Below are 20,020 nucleotides of genomic sequence, written 5' to 3'. Positions count from 1 at the left end.
AATCGATGAAGTTGATGTATAAGGAGCTGTTCCATTCCAGGGACTGTTCGATGATGATCCTCAGTGTGGCGATCTGGTCTATGCATGACCTTTCTTTCCGGAATCCTGTTTGATGGTCTCTGAGGAGCATGTCAACGGTAGTCTTCATCCTATCTAGAATTATCCGGTTGAAGACTTTTCTGGCGGTTGAAAGTAGCGTGATCCCCCGGTAGTTCTTGCATAGTGCAAGGTCCCCTTTCTTTGGTATCTTCACTATGTAGCCTTCTTTCCAATCTTTGGGTATCCTTTCTTCTTGCCAAATTTTCCTCATGAGGGGATGGAGTGATTTGATGCTTGTAGTGATGTCGGTCTTGAATGCTTCACTCGGAATGGTGTCTGGTCCTGCTGCTTTCCCATCTCTCAATTGTGATATTGCTTTCCTAGTTTCTTCTTTTGTTGGGGGGGTCATTTTCAGTGGGAGTGTGTCTGTTGCTGCTTGTATATCTGCTGGGATGCTCACTGGTGCTCTGTTGAGCAGCTCTGTGAACTGTTCTACCCATCTCCGTGAGGCACAGTGATGCATTGTATAGTCTGATGGCTGTCGGAATGAAGGCCGTTCAGTGCTGCATTTAGGTAGTGTGAGCCTAGCACTGAACATGCTTCTCCTGTCAGCCAAGTCTGTGTATAGTGGGTGGGAGGGGTTTTCCCTGATGGCCTGGAGCTTAGCAAGGCTCCTCCTCTCCGCCACCCTCGCTAGAGAGTCCATAGCTCCACCCCAACCACGCTACTGGCCTTCCTGACCAGCTTATCCAGCCTGTTTGTGTCCCCTACTCTCAGTCCGCTGCCCCAGCAGGTCACAGCATACAAGAAGGCGCCCGCCACCACCGACTCATAGAACATCCTCAACATCCTTGTACAGACATTGCAGGATCTCAGCCTTCTGAGGAAGTAGAGTCGGCTCTGGCCCTTCTTGTACAGTGTCTCTGAATGTTTTGATCGTTTGTTGTCGATGTGCACACTGAGGTATTTGTACTCCTCAAACATGTCCACATCGACTCCCCTGATGGAAACGGGGGTCACAGGTGCACTCCTCCTCCTCCCCAGCTCCACCACCATTTCCCTGGTCTTCACCACATTTAGCTGCAGGTGGTTTTTATCGCACCATGTGACGAAGTCCACTACCAGTTCCCGGTATTCCCTCTCGTCACCGTCCTTTATACATCCCACTATCGCAGAGTCATCAGAAAACTTCTGAAGGTGGCAGGACTCTGACCGATAGTGGAAGTTGTTGGTGTAGACGGTGAAGAGGAAGGGAGAGAGGACTGTCCCCTGCGGGGCCCCGGTGTTGCTGACCAGTCTGTCTGACACACAGCTCCGTAGGCGCACGTACTGTGGTCTGCCTGTCAGATAGTCCAGGGGTTCCCAAAGTTGGGGTCGCGACCCCCAGTTGGGTCGCGAGCCGCCGCGGGGGGGGGGGGGTTGGGCGCGACCAGGGGGGCCTCTACCTGCATCGCCTCCAACTTCTCACCCAGCAGCCCAGGCCTTATGGTATCAAAAGCACTGGAGAAGTCAAAGAACATGACTCTCACAGTGCTCCCCGGCCTGTCTAGTAATGATGCCAAAAATGGTTTTGTTCTGTTTTATTTTGTGTTCTCACAAGACACCAACTTGACATACATTTATTATGTGTACAGAATGTCCTGATATGAAGTTGAACCCTTAGACTGAAGATTCCTAAAACTCAAATAGTCCAAAGGATTGGGGCTCCCCTCCCGATCATAGTCTTATTATAATCCGGTTATAGTCTGATTATAATCGAATTATAGTCTGATTGGAGTCTATGAAGATGAGGCATCAGTCGGCCTGAATGGAAGCGGACATGACCGGTTCGCCTAGGCATTGTCCAACTAACACTTCTCCCGAAGGCTAACTGGCCATGTCCGCTTCCATTCATTGTGCTAAGCTAGGCTAACATGCAGCCAGATAGCTTTCTACTGAATGTTGGCGTGTTCTTTTAAATGTTTGATCTACAGCAAGGAAACTGGCCTCACATATGTAGCAGAGAGAAAACCTGCACATAAACTTTACCTACCTTTTATTTTGTATATCCACCTTTTTAAGCTTAATCAGTCTTTATGTTTGAATCTCATTGTGTAGATTAGGTTATAGTAAGTAGTACCAGATTTATGCAAGTTACATGAACATTTTCTTTTTGAGGAAATAATACAACATAATAATGTTCTGAGAAAAGTGTTTGGTGTTATTGTGATCATTGACTGAAGTTCATAGTTTAACCACCTTTTATTGTACAACTGCATCAGTCACTGTAACACTGTATCAGTCACTGTAACACTGTATCAGTCACTGTAACACTGCATCAGTCACTGTAACACTGTATCAGTCACTGCATCAGTCACTATAACACTGTATCAGTCATTGTAACACTGTATCAGTCACTGTAACACTGTATCAGTCACTGTAACACTGCATCAGTCACTGTAACACTGTATCAGTCACTGTAACACTGTATCAGTCACTGCATCAGTCACTATAACACTGTATCAGTCACTGTAACACTGTATCAGTCACTGTAACACTGTATCAGACACTGTAACACTGCATCAGTCACTGTAACACTGCATCAGTCACTGTAACACTGCATCAGTCACTATAACACTGTATCAGTCACTGTAACACGGTATCAGTCACTGTAACACTGCATCAGTCACTGTAACACTGTGTAACCCATGTTTCAGATACATACCTATTTAAGTTATAAGGACCTGAATAGATCTCTACCAGGTCTTACTTTTCTGCACTATTTTCTCATTTTTTGGCGGAGGGACACCATTTTTTGTGACCATATTAGGAACACCGGCCCCCACACACACAGCAAGTATCACTCCGCAACTCTGACCAGAAGTCTATAAAAACCTCTGTCGAACGCAGCTCGAGTTTTTCCAAACTTTCCCCCAGACCCAGCGGTCGCAGAATGAATTCTTACGGTGAAAACCTGCTCTGCTCTAGATTTCTAAACGACCGTGTAAGTACTGTTTATACTAATCTGTTGGACTTCTTATAGCATTCGTTAACTTTTATGACCGTCTATAGTGTTTGTGAGATGTTTTTCCAGAGATTCTGGTCATATTTTCCATCAAAAAGCTTGTTTTGAAATGTACCGCAGCAGAGTACCAATTTCCCCCAGGAAGAGTTGCTGTGGGTTGGGTAACATTAGCGCTAGCTGCTGAGCTAACGCACGGCTAACGTCAACACAGTTGTCGTATTTATTTCGCAAATGCAGTGTTTTCAAATAAGCCACATTGCTGTATTTAGTGTATTCATTAGTGGGTCATATTCCTATATGTAACATATCTCATTTTATCAACCTAGAATTGACGGGAGTGTCTAGATGCTGGAACTAGCTCCCATGCTAGCGCCGATGCTAACAGCACCGGCTGAGATCCAGGAACAGCGCAGTCATAATGTACCCAGGAAAAATCTTTCTAAAAGGGAGAGGTTCTAGAAGGAAGACAAGGTTCTATGAAGATAATGGGGTAAGTTTGAAGAAAATTTTTTATCACACACATGAACGTTTTATAATTACCATCACAATATGTAAAAAAAAAATTATAATTTTTTTATCAAATCTAGTTTCATTAATTAATTAATAACTTTTGAACAATATATGCTATTTCTAATATGTCAGCTGTTCTATATTGCCAACAAGATTGTCTACATTCCATTCAATATACATAAATCTGATTTAAGCAAGGAAAGTTTAATTTAATACATTTTTATCTTCCAAGTTTAATTTCAACAAGTTCAAGTGCAACTACATATGAACCATAATAATAAAAATTATGATGATAATCATACACTTATTTTATATCATTGGAAAGCCCTAGTTGTTAGCTTTAAAATGGCACCAAATATGTTATGGTTTGAAACCGACCCCAACAGCACGGCACAGACAGGTAGTTCAGAGTTAGCCAAAGACTAGGGCGTATTTATTTCTGAAACAGGAATGAGCGAGATAACAATAAGAACAACAAAGGGGAGAATGTTCTTGGCAGAGTTGTCTGCGGCTCTGCAGATCGTCCCAGTATTGAGATGGTGAAGCGGCGTAGTGCCACTGCCTCTGCGGCTCTGCAGCTACTCCAGGATCCAACTCGGGGAGGAACGGAGAGAGAGAGAGAGTGGTCAATAAACAAGCCAACGGAATACAGAGGCAGTCCAGTCCTCCTTAGCTGAGTCCAGTATAAACACACGTGACTTAATCTTCAGTGTTACCAACACACAAGTTTAGCTGAGCCCAGTACAATCCCACATGACTTAATCTTCAGTGTTACCAACACACAAGTTTAGCTGAGTCCAGTACAAAACAAAAACGGCAAATCTTTAGTGTTATCCAAACACACAGAAAACAGAGAATCCAAAAGGTTCGTTCCAAAAACTCACCAAAGCGCAAATGCGCAAAGCGGGCAACGAGGCACAGCTCCAACGGATGATAGAGATACACAACAGCGGCGACTTCCATGGACGTCCTGAAGAAAAACAGACGAGGCACAACAACGGGGGGAACAGGCAATAGCAGTGGAAATCCAAAACGACCGACAACGATTGACAGAAAGACCCGAGTATATGAAGGGCTCTGGGCGCTGATTACAAACAACCGACAGGTGCGTGACGGCAATTGGTACTTGACCTAGAAGCGTGTGGTGGCAATGAGCCAATCCTCCTCACAGTACCTTGAAGCGTGTGGCGGGAATGGGCCAATCCTCACAGTACCCCCCCCTCCACGGGAGCCACCTGGCGACCAGCCCGGCCCGGCCTGTCCGGATGGGAACGATGGAAGTCGGTGATCAGGTCGGGGTCCATGATGAGCTGGCGGGAGACCCAGCTCCATTCCTCCGGGCCGTATCCCTCCCAGTCCACCAGGTACTGGAACCCCCGTCCCCGCCGTCGGACGTTCAATAAGCCGACGGACCTGCCACTGGGGGTGTCCGTCCACCATCTCGGGAGGAGGCGGGTCCGGAGCAGGAGGCATCAGGGGACTGAGGGAGACAGGCTTAACCCGGGACACATGGAAAACGGGGTGAATGCGCATGGACGCAGGAAGCTTAAGACTCACCGCTGTGGGACTGAGCACCTTCAGAACCTCAAAAGGACCGACGAACCGGGGGTTAAGCTTCTTGGCCGAGGATCGAAGCGGAAGGTCCTTGGCGGACAGCCACACCCTCTGCCCAGGGTGGTACATCGGCGCAGGGATCCGGCGCCAGTCAGCCCCACGACTGCCGCGCTCCGATGACCGGAGCAGTGCAGTCCTGGTGATCTCCCAGACCTGTCGGCACTGGTCGAGATGGTCCTGCACGGAGGGAACTGCCACCTCCGACTCCTGTGCAGGGAAAAGAGGGGGTTGGTAGCCCAGGGATACCTCAAAAGGCGAGAGGCCGGTGGCGGAACTGACAAGGGAGTTGATGGCGTACTCGACCCAGGGGAGGAACCGGCTCCAGGAAGCGGGTCTCTCGGCAGCCACACAACGGAGAGCAGACTCCACGCTCTGGTTCATCCTCTCTGTTTGTCCGTTAGTCTGGGGATGATAACCAGAGGAAAGACTGACTGTTGCCCCCAATACCTGGGAAGTGAACTGGGGGCCCCGGTCCGAGACGACGTCCTGGGGAAAACCATGGAGGCGTAACACGTGGCTTGTCAGGAGGTCCGCTGTCTCGGCAGCCGAGGGAAGCTTGGGAAGGGCCACGAGGTGAACCCCCTTGCTGAACCGATCCACCACGGTCAGTAGGCACGTGTTCCCCTGGGACGAAGGAAGACCCGTGACGAAGTCCAACGCCACATGGGACCAAGGGCGGCTCGGAATGGGAAGCGGCTGCAATAGCCCGGAGGGTGCCTGGTGGGAGGCCTTGCTGCGGGCGCAGACCGTGCAGGCCAGAACAAACTCCTTGACGTCGTTCCTCATGGTGGGCCACCAGAATCGACGAGCCAGGAAGGAGAATGTGCGATGAACGCCCGGGCGGCAGGCGAACCGGCTGGTATGGCCCCACTGGAGGACCCGGGACCGGACTGAGTCGGGGACGAAGAGGCGACGAACGGGTACAAATGTGTATGCATGTGAATGAATGTTGGTGGTGGTCGGAGGGGCCGTAGGCGATGATTATTCGCCACGCTTCCGTGAGTCTGCCTCAGGGCAGCTCTGGCTGCAATTGTAGCTTACCACCACCGGTATGACTGTGTATGAACGAATAATGGACTCTGTGAAGCGCTCTGGGTGTCATGAAGAGCGCTATATAAATCCAAGTAATTATTATTATTATTATTACATTGCCGGGAGCGGGATGGAAGCGTAGAGCACGCCTTACCAACCCCTCGATGCCCAAGGTGACGACTCCCACCACCCTGGCCTCTGGGAGGATGGGAGTCGGATCCTCAGTGGTTGGAGCCCCCTTGGAGTGTAACCGGGACAGGGAGTCGGCCTTCGTGTTGCGGGACCCAGGGCGAAAGGTCAGCGAGAAGTCGAACCGACTGAGGAAGCTGGCCCACCTTGCCTGCCGGCCGTTGAGGCGCTTGGAAGCACGGATGTACGTCAAGTTCTTGTGGTCCATCCAAATGGTGAATGGTTCCTCTGCCCCCTCTAGCCAATGACGCCACTCCTCCAAGGCAGCCACTACCGCCAGCAGCTCCCGATTGCCGATGTCATAGTTCCTCTCGGCAGGGAGGAAACGACGTGAGTAGAAGGCGCACGGATGTACCTTCTGGTCCGTTGCCGACCGCTGGGACAAGATAGCCCCTAGTCCAGTATCCGAGGCGTCCACCTCCACAATGAAGTGTCTCTTGGGGTCTGGGTGGAGCAAGACCGGGGAAGAGGTGAACCTCTTCTTGAGGGAACGGAACGCAGCGCAAGCCGCTGGGGACCAGTCAAACGGCAGGGAGGGAGAGGTTAGCCTGGTAAGTGGTTCCGCCACCTGGCTGTAGTTCCGGATGAATCTTCGGTAGAAGTTTGCGAACCCGAGGAAGCTCTGTAGCTCTTTCCGAGAGGTGGGTTCTGGCCACTCCTCCACGGCCCGGATCTTGCGAGGGTCAGCTCAGGTCAAGCCGCTCTCCACGATGAAGCCCAGGTAATCGACGGAGTCGTAGTGAAATCGGCACTTCTCTGCCTTGACGAAGAGCCGATTGTGGAGGAGGCGCTCCAGCACACGGCGGACATGCTGGACGTGTTCCTCGAGGGTCTTGGAGAAGATGAGGATGTCGTCCAGGTATACCACCACAAACTCCTCCAGCATGTCACGGAGGACGTCGTTCATGAGCGCCTGGAATACCGCCGGAGCGTTGGTGAGGCCGAACGGCATCACCAGGTACTCGTAGTGGCCCCTGGGAGTCTTGAAGGCGGTCTTCCATTCATCGCCTTCTCGGATACGGACCAGATGGTAGGCACTCCGGAGGTCCAGCTTGGTGAAGACGGTAGCCTGGGTGAGGGGCTCGAAGGTGGAGTTCATGAGAGGAAGAGGGTACTTGTTCTTAATGGTGATCTCGTTGAGTTGGCGATAGTCGATGCAGGGTCGAAGGTCTCCATCCTTCTTCCCAACAAAAAAGAAACCGGCCGCCACCGGGGAGGAAAAAGGCCGAATGAGGCCTGCTGCCAAGGACTCAGAGATGTACTTATCCATCGCTGCCTTCTCAGGGACGGTCAGACTGTAGAGGCGGCTGCCGGGAAGGGGAGCCTCAGAGCGGAGGTCGATGGCACAGTCGTAAGGCCGGTGAGGCGGAAGGGCCTGAGCCCGGGACTTACTGAAAACCTCCTCGAGGTCGTGGTATTCGGGGGGAATAGTCGAGAGGTCCGGGGGCGGCTCACAAAGGGAACTCCGGGGCGAGGGACTGGACGCCGCCTGAAGACACTGGGCATGACAGGAGGAGCTCCACCCCCTGATGGTACCGGAGGACCAGGCGATGTGGGGCTCATGCAGCGCGAGCCAGGGCCGACCCAGGACTACAGGGACAAGAGGGGATCTGGTCTCTCAACGTGGTTACCAGCAATGGTGAGAAGGACTGGACAGGTGCGTTGAGTGATGTCAGCCAGGCGGTGCTGGTCCAACGCGAACACCTCCAAGGGTCTCTCGAGGTCCTCAAGTGGAATGTTGGCCTGGGTGGCAAACTCGAAATCCAGGAAACTCACATCAGCACCCGAGTCAATGAGTGCCTCCACCGTCGCCCGTTGGTCCGCCCAGGCTAGGGTGACGCTCGTCAGACGGTTAGGTGGTGCACGGGTGTGGGAACAAGAAAAACGGCTCACCAGGATCTCCCGGGGTCCCGGTGAGCCTGGTCTTTTGGCCGGGTGGGGCAATTGGAGATACGGTGTCCATCCCGGCCGCAGTAGAGGCAAAGGCCGGACCTGAACCTGGCCTCCCGTTTTGCCTGGCTAAGGTGTGTGCGTCCCAGCTGCATGGGTTCCTCCTCGGGCACCGAACGGGAGGGGAAGGGGCCACCAGTTGCGGAGGGAGCAGGACGGACCGCAGTACCGTCACGAGTGCGGGGGGTCTGGGGAACGTCTGGGGGTCCCAGTCGGGCTCTCTCACACCTTCTCTCCCGGAGGCGTCCGTCGATGCGAATTGCGAGGTCGAATAGGCCCTCGAGGGAATCGGGCTCCTCACGGGTCGCGAGCTGGTCCCTTACTGCGTCGTTGAGCCCCCTCAGGAAGGTGAGACGAAGCGCTTGATCGTTCCAACCGCTCTCCGTTGCGGCCAGTCTGAACTCCAGCGCGTAGTCGGTGACACTGCCACTGCCCTGCGGGAAGGTGCCCAACCGAGCTCCTGGGTCCTGGCCACAAGCTGGGTGGTGGAAAACCCTGCGGAGCTCTGCCACGAAGTCTGGGTAGGAAAAACAAATATCAGCCCTCATTGACCAGGAGGCAGTAACCCACTGTGCTGCTCGGCCTGAGAGCAGGTTAGTCATGTAAGCCACTCGGCTGGGTTGATGAAGGAAAACCAACTCACATTGCATGATGAATGTGGCACAATCCTCGAAGTTACCGTCAAACCAACGTGGTTCGGAGAGACGGGGCTCCCGAGGTGCGAGGTCGGAAGGCGCGGGGTCCGCCATGGCTGCGGGTGGTGCTCTGGCCGAGACTCCTGGAGTAGGTGGGGTTACAAGCAGGGCGTTAAATGCCTGTAGTTGGTGCAGAATATCAGCCTGCTGATTACCCTGGGCTGTCTGCAGGGTAGCCAGAGAGCTAAGGGACTCCTTAATAGGCTGGACCTGAGCCCGGAGGTCCTGCACAGCAGCCGCAGCCGCACCTAACTGTAGGCTGTGGTTGTTGGTCAATTCGATCTGGACCGCCAACGCTGCCTTGACCCTGTCTGTGTCGGCTGGGGTCGTCATGGTCGGGTCGTAATGTTATGGTTTGAAACCGACCCCAACAGCACGGCACAGACAGGTAGTTCAGAGTTAGCCAAAGACTAGGGCGTATTTATTTCTGAAACAGGAATGAGCGAGATAACAATAAGAACAACAAAGGGGAGAATGTTCTTGGCAGAGTTGTCTGCGGCTCTGCAGATCGTCCCGGTATTGAGATGGTGAAGCGGCGTAGTGCCACTGCCTCTGCGGCTCTGCAGCTACTCCAGGATCCAACTCGGGGAGGAACGGAGAGAGAGAGAGAGTGGTCAATAAACAAGCCAACGGAATACAGACGCAGTCCAGTCCTCCTTAGCTGAGTCCAGTATAAACACACGTGACTTAATCTTCAGTGTTACCAACACACAAGTTTAGCTGAGCCCAGTACAATCCCACGTGACTTAATCTTCAGTGTTACCAACACACAAGTTTAGCTGAGTCCAGTACAAAACAAAAACGGCAAATCTTCAGTGTTATCCAAACACACAGAAAACAGAGAATCCAAAAGGTTCGTTCCAAAAACTCACCAAAGCGCAAATGCGCAAAGCAGGCAACGAGGCACAGCTCCAACGGATGATAGAGATACACAACAGCGGCGACTTCCATGGACGTCCTGAAGAAAAACAGACGAGGCACAACAACGGGGGGAACAGGCAGTAGCAGTGGAAATCCAAAACGACCCGACAACGATTGACAGAAAGACCAGAGTATATGAAGGGCTCTGGGCGCTGATTACAAACAACCGACAGGTGCGTGACGGCAATTTGTACTTGACCTAGAAGCGTGTGGTGGCAATGAGCCAATCCTCCTCACAGTACCTTGAAGCGTGTGGCGGGAATGGGCCAATCCTCACAAAATATGAGGTACTTTGAAATACCATCACAAACCAATGCAATATCATGTTCAGGGATTTCCTAAATACAAAATAGCTCTGGAAGAGATAGTTAAGGCTATTATGTAAGGACATAGTTGATATCATTGAGTACCAAGCCCTTTAAATTACAGAGTGTAATACCAGCATTCAACTGTATGCGCCACAGCGGTTTCTATCATCATCATTATCACCACCCACGCTATGCATAAAATATATATGTCCGCGGAGAGGCACGCTGAGGAGGCCGTGCAAACTGCAATGGAATATGGGGCATCTCTCTCTCTTTACCTAATATTTTGATTCTATCCTGACATTTTTCAGTTGGAAGGGTAGTCTATATGCGTAACGGTAAAAAAAAAAGAACCCCCCCCCCCCCCCCCCTGTAAAGAACCAAATTCCTCTGTTTATAATGTTAGACTTGATTTTCCGTGGAATTGTTTTTGCTGTCCTTTATTTTGAAATGCTGTCTTTTATTTTTGAAATTACTGGCGGTGCCTCTCGCTCTGTGGATACTCTTGCGTAACAACAATATCCGGTTAACGTTACAGTTCAGAGAAATGGTTGACGGGAGAGAGTACTAATGTAAATAACGGATATCTCTCATTAATATAACTGTTCGTGAAGGAAACCCCCTTTTTTACCTTGTTTAGCACCTAGCTGGAAGGCGAAGAGGTATGTGTTTATTTATGAATTGTGTTATTTGTGTTATATTGGCAATCTTCATATTTTGTGTATTGAGCTGAACTAGCTAAGATGCTAACCAGTGCTACACCTTTCACTGGAAACGTGGTTTGGACAAACGAATGACTGTATGTCTGTTTCCACTTTCAGCTCTTACGGTGTCAAATGGTGAAACTGTCAATAAATGGTTGGCATACCGCACCATAGCCATCAGTCTCACGGAGTTCATTTTGTCTGAAGTAAAGTCCAGCTTGGGAAATGCTACACCCCCCAAAAAGGGCACTTTTTTGATGAGGCTCAAAAAGGCAGGTGCTCAAGCACCCCTTGGCCTCTATGTGTGCACGTGCCTGCCCTTGGCCCTGTGTATAATAACACACGGCACACAAAGTTGCCACTTAATCGCAGTGTCCTTGCATGTCTGTGGACTCTGTCTAATCAAGAGTCCTATAGGGGTGTTGCAGACAGATTCAACACAACAAAATCCACCCTGTGCAAACACCTGCACGACTTCTGTGCACTAGTGAATGCACATATGGGCCATCACGTTTCCTGGCCCACAGGGCAAGCCCTACAGTCCTCAGAGCTAGGATTCAGGGCAGCAGGAGTCCCCAACACGGTCTGTGCTGTGGATGGCTGCCACATCCCCATTGTGAAGCCACACTGCGAGAATTCAGTCATGCTCACTGGGTACTGTGACAGCCAGCGGCGGTTCTGTCACGTCAGTGTGGGCGACCCTGGTAGCTGGCATGATGAAGAGCATTTCGGGTGTCGGAGGTTGGCCCGGCTGCTAGAAGCAGATCCCCAGTCCCGGGTGCCGGATGGAATGCACATCATTGGGGACTCTGCCTAGTACCCACTAATGCCCCAGCTCATGAAGCCCTACAGGGACAACGGGCATTTGACTGCTAGGCAGAGGCGGTATAACAAGAGGTTGAATACTGCTCGTGTGGCGATCGAGCATTCCTTCGGCATCCTCAAGAACAAGTTCAGGAGGCTTAGATGCTTGCATATGAAGGATACAGGAATACAGGAAACATCAGCGCAGCAGTCTTTGCCTGTTGCATCCTGCACAATATATGCATAGAGCCCACTGACCCAGCTGAAGGATGTTGAGGTGGAAGCCGATCACGAGCAGTAGACCAGGACAGAGGTGCAAATCATCGTCGGGATCTAATCTGTCTCAGTTTGTAAACATCACCTCTGCCAATGCCACACACTTGATTGTTTTTTTTAGATCTTTTTTTTTGCTGATGGGCCATATCCCACAGGGTGATGTGACATCGAGTATTTGTCACCAGGCATGGATTACATGCATTGACTTTGTACAGTGTATTTCATCATCAAGACCCCTGCTGTGCCTCCGTGTGGGGCAGCTCAAGGAAACTGGGAGATTTAAAACCCAGGCTAAACCAGCAGGGGATCTCGGAGCATCAGTGGTCCCCAGAGGTACTGAGTCACGTCAAGGGGACGAAAGTGGCCAACCAACCACTGCCCTATTTGTTGTGAGACAACATTGTTAGTGCTAGAAACCTTGAATACATTTTGTTTAGAATTCCCTGGTTAGCAGGGAATAAAAGACATGCTTTGACACAGACACTACAACTATAACGGTTTGTACTGAACCCAATATGCAGACATTTGATACATCTGCTTTTTCAGATAGAACGTATGCGGCTCACATATTGAAGCAAGCCAGAGGTATGGGTGTTGAAGTCAGAGGTTCTATGTAGGATTGTTAGTAACTGTCTAACTGCATATATAACTGTTTCCACTAGAGGGCGCTCTAGGCGGAGCCACTCAAGAACACCACCAGGTGGCGATTATAAATAGAGATGTCTCCTCCTACTCTACCTCTTTCCCCCCAGCCTCTCAGTGAGAGGAGAACTCTAGAACTGCTGCTCATACCATGTGAATAAATAAACCACGCCAGTTAAAGGCTAAAGATAGAAACCATGCCTCTTGACCACATTATTGTCGCCCTATAGCCGGATTCTGTCAACAATGGGAAATCATTTAAAAGCAAATAAATTACTCATTCAAATGTTTATATTAATAACACTTTTATTGTGTTTCTCCATTCATGTAATTTGCAGCTACAACCCCACCAGCACTCACTCCATGCCCTCCAGTAGCCAGGCCACCTTCAGTGCTCACCCAGTACCCTCCAGTGGCCCTGCAGGGGAAGGACGAGAGAGAGAGAGAGAGAGAGAGAGAGAGAGAGAGAGAGAGAGAGAGAGAGAGAGAGAGAGAGAGAGAGAGAGAGAGAATCCAGGCAGGAACTGTGACAACCAAAACATTGCAAAAAAAGAAAAGGAAACTCAAAAGTGGCATGCATGAAATGTTAGTTACCTGGTGACTGTGATGACAAGAGTGTTATAAGTGTTTTCTGCTGGCTACCGATTTATTGGAGTGTATTAGTGAGTTGGGTGATGGTGTGATTGAGACTAGTTAAAAGTGTGTTATTGTTTTGGGTGAGAAGTAAAAGTTGTGTCTCAAATGCTCTCCTCCTTCTCTCCTTTGTCCTTCTCCGTCGGTCCTGATCGGGCATCGCCATGGCCTGCAACACCACCGTCCGTCTCTCCGCATGAGAATCATAAGTCTCGGAGAAACACGGACTCCTCTCCGACTCATCGATCTGGGCAGGGCCGTGGTGCTGGGCAGGGCCGTAGAGGGACCAGGCTGCTCCTCAGGGACCTCTGGAGCACCAGGACCAGGCTGCTCCTCAGGGACCTCTGGAGCACCAGGACCAGGCTGCTCTTCAGGGACCTCTGGAGCACCAGGACCAGGCTGCTCTTCAGGGACCTCTGGAGCACCAGGACCAGGCGTCTCCTCAGGGACCTCTGGAGCACCAGGACCAGGCTGCTCTTCAGGGACCTCTGGAGCACCAGGACCAGGCTGCTCTTCAGGGACCTCTGGAGCACCAGGACCAGGCTGCTCCTCAGGGACCTCTGGAGCACCAGGACCAGGCTGCTCTTCAGGGACCTCTGGAGCACCAGGACCAGGCTGCTCTTCAGGGACCTCTGGAGCACCAGGACCAGGCTGCTCTTCAGGGACCTCTGGAGCACCAGGACCAGGCTGCTCCTCAGGGACCTCTGGAGCACCAGGACCAGGCTGCTCTTCAGGGACCTCTGGAGCACCAGGACCAGGCTGCTCTTCAGGGACCTCTGGAGCACCAGGACCAGGCTGCTCTTCAGGGACCTCTGGAGCACCAGGACCAGGCTGCTCTTCAGGGACCTCTGGAGCACCAGGACCAGGCTGCTCTTCAGGGACCTCTGGAGCACCAGGACCAGGCGTCTCCTCAGGGAAGCTCGGGAGTTGGCCAGAGGATGTAGTAGTGGCACTCGAACCCCTCTTCCTGGGGAATAGAGGGCTTGACACAATGGTGCCTGGTGGTGTCTTCCCGACCCCACAGGACCCAAATAAGTCATCCATTATCTGTGGAAGAGCACAGTTGTTAAGAAAAAGAAGCTCCAACTGGAAAAGAAGCTCCAACTGGAAATGCATTAACAAAGGTGGCCTGGCTACTGGAGGGCATTCAGTGAGCGCTCGTGGGGTTGTAGCTGCAAATAATTACATGAATGGAGAAACACAATAAAAGTGTTATTAATATAAACATTTGAATTAGTCATTTATTTGCTTTTAAATTATTTAAATGGCTTGCATCATTATCTGAGCCGCATACGTTCTATCTGAAAAAGCAGATGTATCAAATAACAAAGTCCATTCCTACAGTAATAATTGTTACATGACATTTGATTTACACTTTACTTGTTTACTCACCATTTGTTAGTATTTCTGCTGTCTCTTTGGTAACTGTGAAGGTTATCGCTCCGTGAGCGTCTCTGAGTGTCACTAGAACAGCTGCCATTTTTGTCCAAGAGAAAGGTGATCTCATTTAGTAGCCTTATAAGCCCTAATGAGAAACCACACCTGCTTGATTGAATGATTCTGAGTGGCACATGTGTATTAAGTGACTGTGGATTGAGATTAAGTGGCTCTAAGGAGCCGGCACACATATCGATTTAAACTATTTCGAATGGCCAATGTACAGGTGTGATCTGTCTATATCCATGCACCACTAATCCCACCTTAATGATCAGTTCAGTTAAGTTCAGATATTTATTGTCACACAATGGGAAACTCAGCTTGCAGCAAGGCACAATAAAATACAATAAAGGTCAATAGAGTGGACAGGAATGAGTGTCAGTTCATGTAATAATAATAATCAGAAAATAATGAATAATCTTATTTATAAAGCACTTTTCATTGTGAAACAATCTCGGAGTGCTAATACATACAGAGTGTAATGCATACAGAGGTAGATGTAAGATAATAATATGTATAATACTATGTCTATGATTCATTTATTTATTACTGTGGACATGGAATGTGTAATATGTTATGTTTACTGTGCTGTGATGTGGGTCCTGTATTGTATGTTGTACTGGTGTTTTAATGTTGGATCCTGCTTAATGTAACACATCTTGCGCCAAAAACGAGTTTACTCGTTATTGCCCGCCAATCGAATAAACGCCAACAACGAGTTTACTCGTTTTTATGATCGTTATTTCCTTTATTCGCTATTGGCATTCATAATTCATCCAGGAAGGCTCCGGGAGCCAGCTGGACCCTGTCTGATATTTCAACGCCTCAATACCGCCGCCTGGTGGATTTCGGGCGAGTTGCACTCAACTCTAAACCGGATGTGGCGCTCTGTGCATCGGGGGAAATCCTCCGGCAGAGATATCTTGTTATGTTGATCAAGACAAACACTCGAGTGCATTTGATCGCTTTCGAGACGCAAGAATCAATATGCTTTCGGCGTTTATTGCGTCATACAAACGGAAAATGGATCAAATAATTGGAATTTTTTTTTCACCAGACGCATCGGCCACAGGTAAGAGGAATCTAGCGTTAATTCCAGCTCGATTGTCCATTTATTTCATTGCAATCCATCTGCTCAACGTATGATGTCTTACTAAGGAAAGCCGTTACTGACAATCAAGGAATCATAAACGACCCCCCCCCCCCTTTCCTTCACGCATGATGGAGCATATGCATATGAATTTTTTAATATAGCGTGTATAGGAACAAAATGGCAATCGATTATGTGTAATATGCGTCGGGGGCTATAACTCGCGTTCTAGGAATTACTGCTATACACTCCAAAAACACTCACGGTACTAACACGACAATGTATGAATGGAAAAATATATATATATTTTTTTTAATCTAAGTGTTAGTATAACCAGTAGGATAAAATGTATCTGTTAAGTGAGTTTGGTGACACTACACTCTATAAGAGTGAAGATATTTAATGTTTTTCCCTGGCTGCGCACTTGCCTCAAGGCCGACTGCACATATAGATCACGAAAAACAAACTATCAAAACGTACACGGACCGTCTGGCCATTGAGTGGGATAATTTTTCCATTATCCTGTTCGACTGAAAGGACACTGGCCACCAAAGCAGGCACAAGCTCCCCCCTCTGATGGAACATTCAACATTCATTTGCGCGCCGTTCTGGCAATCTGTGCATGCGTATGGGGAGTAAGTGCTGAAAAAGGGACTTTAGCTCGCCGATTTAGTTCGGATCGATTTGGAATTGGTCGCGCCGTGTTCAGGAGACTCAGGCGCATAAAAGTCTATTCGATCATGTCTCCAGCACCCCCACAGCCGTAGCTGCAACCACTTACATCAAGGCTCTCACATCCACATTCATTCATTTGCTCCCCCCCCCCCCTCTCTGATTTCAATGTAACGCGGAAGTGCAGTGGTCTATCGATGACAGGCTATGACTACATGCCCCAACATGCCCCACTGCACCGCAAGTCCTCCCCTTTCTCTTGATTGGCAAGTTGTTTATTTCACTGTTAGCCTACCAGCTGCTAACGACTCCAATCCCTGTTGGAGAGTTTTTCCTTCTCTTTCTGTGTGAAGCCACTGGAAACTGGCAGAGATTTTAATTCCATTTGGTGATTTTGCCTTCAAAATAAAAGTGCAGAAATTAGTGCATTTTTATAAAATAATCTGGTTGTACAATGAAATTAACCGATGAAAAATAATCAGAACCTTTAGTTAAAATAATAACAGTGGTATACTTGTACTTACACTACATTTTAGTGGTTTTGAGATTATATACAGTGGGGAAGGTTTCACAAATTACTCTCACTACAATCCTAACACTAACCCAATATAGTGTGAATTCGTTTCAGGTACAACTATATTCACATTTATTGTTGGGTTGTGGGTGGCCCAGTGAGTTTGCTTATTCAAGATCGCACTCCAATTATTTACCAATTATTACTTGTACCAAAGGGTGGGGATAATCTTTTGGAGAAACACTTAGTGTGTCCTCGAAAACACAAGTTATGTTTAAGTATGAAAATGTATTGTTACACACTACTGTAAAATAATACCAAAATGAGTGTATTTACATGCACATTAATATTCTGGATATACTAACGAATTTCCAATACCCCGGTTCTGTCTAATACTAGTTCCATGTTAAATTATGTATCAAGAATTAAAACGACGCTTTTGGAGGAAAGCACATTTTCAGTTTAATTCAATAATATAATAATAACAAGACAACCTTTCTTTTAGTTTGATACTTTCTAATTAAAGGCTTGTCGTGACGACGTTTACTTTGAAAAACGTCATCCGGAAGTCAAAGCGGGTTGCGGGGCTACTCGTTCTGACACTGGTCCCGTTTACCTCATTGCTTTCTTTATTCCACCCTGCTTCTCTCTCTTTCTTTTACTCTTTAATAAGCTTTAGCTATATACTGTGTATTTATTTATTTATGCTTTTCATTTGAAACGACACATTTAGATTTTAGATGCTCCTCAAATGAGAAGACGTGTAGAAGATGGAGCTCCATATTTTAGAACATAGCTTGAAAGTGGCCAGTATAGCAAAAGAGGGGATCCAAATCTGCACCCATGGATTAATAAAACTCGCGTTCTTGGCCTCTAAAACAAGGTAAGAAGAACCTGCAGATACAGTATCAATGCATAGACACTTATTTCATTCCTGCAAGCAATCGCTACGACGCTATAACGTTACATTGTCGCGTTTATACTGTTGTTGTTTTTGCAAATTAATGATGAGGCTGCACGTAGCCCACCATGCCTAACCTCACGGTGGTAAAACAGCATTGTGATTTCACTTCTGATTTCAGTAATGTGGTTATTTTTAAAGCTATGAAAGGAGAATGGCCAGAAGTTATTCTTGCATGCGAAATCGGGAGGCTTATGTTTTTCTATAGGCCTATACCTGCCCCTGTTTTGTAGTGTCATTTTGCTTTTGTTGCCATCTGTAGCTCGCTAGAGATATTTTCTTTTGAATACAACTGTATTCGTTATACAGCAATCGCTTGCTGTTTTTGAAGGCTTGGGAATAAAACTGTTCCGTATAGCTTAAACTCTATTCAGCTACAGATGTAACCGATGTAACCACCACTGCTCTGCATTTTCGTATTGCACTTCTACACTGTATGGGACCCATTGAATTACTCTGACACTAGTGTGTCTGCGATAGTGGCTTTTATACTAGTGGAAACCAACTCACTTCAGTTGGTGCTTGGTGGCAGTGATCTTGTAAACGTGTAGGGTTTATTATTTCACAACCACCTCTGAAATTCTAAATAAATGCATGACTGAGATGAAATTCAGATTTTGACCATGCATAATTAGCTTATGCTATGTCTGTAAGTAGTTTGGTGCTTTTTACAGATCCAATGGTAAATCAATTGCTTACAGGTGTATAGCCTAATGCATAACTTAGGTTAATTTTGCATGGTGTTTTAATTGGGCTATTTAGTTATTCGAATAAAAACACATGCGTAAATTAGGCCTAGGGTTGCCCAAAGGGCTTCCCAACATTCTTTTTGGGCCTTAGTTCAAAGTGTTCCACGTTGTGATTCAAATCGGTCTATTTTGATGAATTTTAAAAATAGCTGAGTGATTTTGAGACAACTTAGTGCAGTGATGGTCAGCTCTGTTGCCTCACAGCAGGAAGTGCCTGGGTTCACACCCGACGAGGGGACTTTCTGTGAGTCTTTCTGAGTTTTCATGTTCTCCCTGTGTTTGCGTGGGTTTTCCTCTGGGTACTCCGGTTTCCTTCCACACAAAGACATGCACGCTAGGTACCATCAATGCCTTTGTCCAAGTTACTGGCATTACAACTGTAGTTGGCCCCCAGTCTGTGGCTGCGCACCCCTCTTGAGTCTTGAGTGGTTATGATGGGTCAATAGGCGAGGAATAATCTCCCACGGTACCTTTTCACCTAGTGGCAGCTAAATGGACTGCAGGTCCTCCCCTACACCTGCCACTCAGAAGACAGGCACAGAATAGGCAGCGGCTACATCAAACTATCTGTAGGGATGGGAATTGATAAGATTTTATCGATACGATTCCATTATCGATTCTGCTTATCGATCCGATTCTTTATCGATTCCTGCTAAATCATTTAAATAAATAAATTGGAAATGCAACAGAACTAAGCTGGTTAGAATAACAACATGCAACTTGACATTTCTGATTGTCATTTATTGTTGAGCCCCCATGTCAGAAAAATACAAAAACTGTAAAAGAAAAAAAAGATTTAACTATAGCCTACACTTAAATAAAATAATGTATTTGAGATTCTCTTAAAGAAAATTTATTTTTAGATTTTTTTTATTCTTAAACTAATTTAATCTATTGAATAACGACCTGTTGAATGTAACCTGTCGTTATTCCTCTGTCTTCTCTGTGTCTGGTCTTTCAGACACATACACACACATGCACACGCACACACCCGCACTAGGGGTGCACCGATGTATCGGTCGGGTATCGGTATCGGCCGATAAGTGCCTTGTTGACTGCAATCGGCCTATCGGCCGATAAGCTCAAATGTGCCGATGGCAGTAGCCGATAAATTCAGTCGCGTCCTGCCAACGGCGCCGCCCCCAGTCCCCCACACACACACACACACAAGCTACTGCATCAAAGTTACTACTAAATATTCAACATTCTCTTTTGAGACTCCGCTTCAGACTCTTATCATTTGGCACTAAAAGCTAAACATTGTCACCGATATGGC

At 48.1% G+C, this 20,020-nt stretch overlaps 1 protein-coding gene and 1 pseudogene across 2 annotated transcripts in view; both read left to right on the top strand.

Annotated features, from left to right (window-relative positions):
- Positions 1-3,528: 3,528 nt before the first annotated feature.
- LOC311233388 (putative nuclease HARBI1) lies at positions 3,529-12,017 on the top strand (annotated as a pseudogene). The gene is made up of 2 exons: positions 3,529-3,533; positions 11,174-12,017. The product of its transcript is annotated as a putative nuclease HARBI1 (transcript).
- Positions 12,018-17,643: 5,626 nt separating this feature from the next.
- Positions 17,644-20,020, top strand: part of castor2 (cytosolic arginine sensor for mTORC1 subunit 2) — a 70,407-nt gene continuing 68,030 nt past the window's right edge. The window contains exon 1 of the mRNA XM_084319672.1: positions 17,644-17,917. Coding sequence (XP_084175798.1) covers positions 17,805-17,917 — 113 coding nt within the window. The 5' untranslated portion in view covers positions 17,644-17,804. The remainder of the gene's footprint in view (positions 17,918-20,020) is intronic.

The sequence above is a fragment of the Notolepis coatsorum genome (genome assembly GCF_963971535.1).
Source record: "Notolepis coatsorum genome assembly, chromosome: 8".
Classification (NCBI taxonomy): Eukaryota; Metazoa; Chordata; class Actinopteri; order Aulopiformes; family Paralepididae; genus Notolepis; species Notolepis coatsorum.
This window is presented reverse-complemented; position numbering and strand designations above follow the sequence as displayed.